The 2071-nt window shown below is 37.1% G+C and overlaps 1 protein-coding gene across 1 annotated transcript in view; it reads left to right on the forward strand.

Annotated features, from left to right (window-relative positions):
* LOC105160792 (transmembrane protein 87A-like) overlaps positions 7 to 2071 on the forward strand; it is a 4539-nt gene continuing 2474 nt past the window's right edge. The window contains exons 1-2 of the mRNA XM_011078282.2: positions 7 to 225; positions 1827 to 2069. Of these exons, the coding sequence (XP_011076584.1) occupies positions 26 to 225; positions 1827 to 2069 (443 nt within the window). The 5' untranslated portion in view covers positions 7 to 25. The remainder of the gene's footprint in view (positions 226 to 1826; positions 2070 to 2071) is intronic.

The raw sequence follows: 2071 nt of genomic DNA on the forward strand, positions 1-2071 counted from the left end.
AGTAACAGTACTTGTTGGGTTTTTGATGCTATTGTTTGCAGTGGGAAAGAATGGGGTGAGAGCGTCGATCCATGAGTACAACAATGAAGCTTTCATTCCGCGCTTCAATTCTTTCTTCTTTCATGGCGGCAGCGAAGGGCTGTATGCTTCCAAGAATCGTGACACCCCGGGAGCCACTCACGACGATGATAACAGTAAACCCCTAACTGGCAAATCCTTCATCAGGTAACGAGATTGCTTGGGTCTATTGAAATTAAGTTAATTTTTTGTGTTTTATTCTGTTGGTTTTGCAAATATTTGAGTGCTACATTTTCTAAAGATACCACCATTTTTAAGATTTTTTGTTTCTGTTGATATTTTTGTGGGTAAGGTGGTCGTGAACTCGTGATGGGTTTTTGTCATTTGGTTTGTTACTTTGGGAGATAATTTAACATGGGTTCTGTTTGTAGTGTGTGCTTGATTTTGTTGTGGTATATGCGGACTCCATGTATTCATTTCTCGTTTTAGGTTGGTATTGAGAAGCCTGTTTGCATGTCTTCATCGTCCGGTCCAAATGAATGCTTTTAAAACTCTTAAGTAGAAAAGTTTTACTCTAAATTAGGAGCTTTGAGATTTTGGTATGTCAAAAGATTTGAAATTGAGGCTTTCCGGTGGAATTAGTGGTATTTGATAGAACTATAAGTGCGATAGTGTGTGAAGGCAGAGGGAGGATACTGCAAGAGAATATGCATTATGAGCACTAGAATATGCAGTATAAAACAGTAATGAGACTGCAATTTGCACTGCTTTGATTCTTCTGTTGCAATTTTGGCTGCGGAAAGGACTCTAGTCACTTACATCTTTGATGCCTCACTTGAGAGATTTTGGACCTTAACTTAGGCTATAAAGCAGTAAATTGCTTTTACTAAAGTGAGATGCATGCTTCAACTTTTCCATGAACTTATATTACGTCATCACTCTTTACTTTGCTCTTTTATGCTCTGCGGCGGTGATGAGTTGCGTTGATATGTATCAGTCCTTTAGATTGAATTAGATATATCAGACCAAAGCATTAGGACAATATGGACGTACCCTTGAGGTCAGATTTGTACTTAAATTGTTGATTGGAATATCTATTAAAATTGGCTCAAACAAAAGGAGAAGATAACATCAGATTGTGGTTTCCATACTGGCCAGATTTTTACTTAAATGTTGATTAAAATATCTATTGAGGTCCAACTTGATTTTATGGAAAAAGGAACTTAACTCCACGTGGAGGTTCCACACTGGTCACTTGTCCTTCAGTTGCTGCTATTAGTAAGTTACATATATTTCGACTACATTGTATCGAATCAATACATTAACATCACATAGAGGTTCTTTTACTTGTTTAGATTTGTATCCATTGTTATGTTTAAAGAATTTTCTTTGCTGGAATTGAAATGATATTGTTTTAATATGTAAAGTTTTAGTTGATTGTCTTTCATTATTGCTATTGGGGAAAACTAACATTAAAAGATTTAGATGGATGAGGTTATTTTTATGAGTTCTAAATGTCATGAGAAATCAAAATTTGACAGTAAAGCAGCTTAATTGTCTTACAAGCATCCATGAGAATGTGTATTAAGTTCTTTGCTAAGCTGGGGTCTTTCAAATAGTGGGTTATGGTACTATGGTGACATCAGGCATAATAATTGTGGTTAGCACTTATTTGCCTATTGTGTGTTGGGGGGCCCTGTATTGTTTTTATGGATCTCCTCTATGACCCTGGGCATGAAAACCAGATTTATTCATTAAATCTTCTGATATCCAAAAAATGAAACTATTTCTTTCCATGTTTGTTTTAGGTTTGAGTCTATTACGTTCAAGAGACCAAAGGAGGTAGCCGAAAAGCAGAACGAGATGCAGCAGAATACTGGAGTGGTAGAGGCTATAATATTTGAGGTCAAAGACAGCAATAAGATAGGGAGAGCTTATATGAATTCCAATGCGATATGTTGTGATCCTGCTCTTGCAAAGGATGGGCTCTGCAAGGTTGGTGAGGTTATCATTCGCCAAGATCCTGACAACCCTGGGTGGCCGAGAAGGCTAC

Source organism: Sesamum indicum, linkage group LG4 (assembly GCF_000512975.1).
Source record: "Sesamum indicum cultivar Zhongzhi No. 13 linkage group LG4, S_indicum_v1.0, whole genome shotgun sequence".
Lineage (NCBI taxonomy): Eukaryota > Viridiplantae > Streptophyta > Magnoliopsida > Lamiales > Pedaliaceae > Sesamum > Sesamum indicum.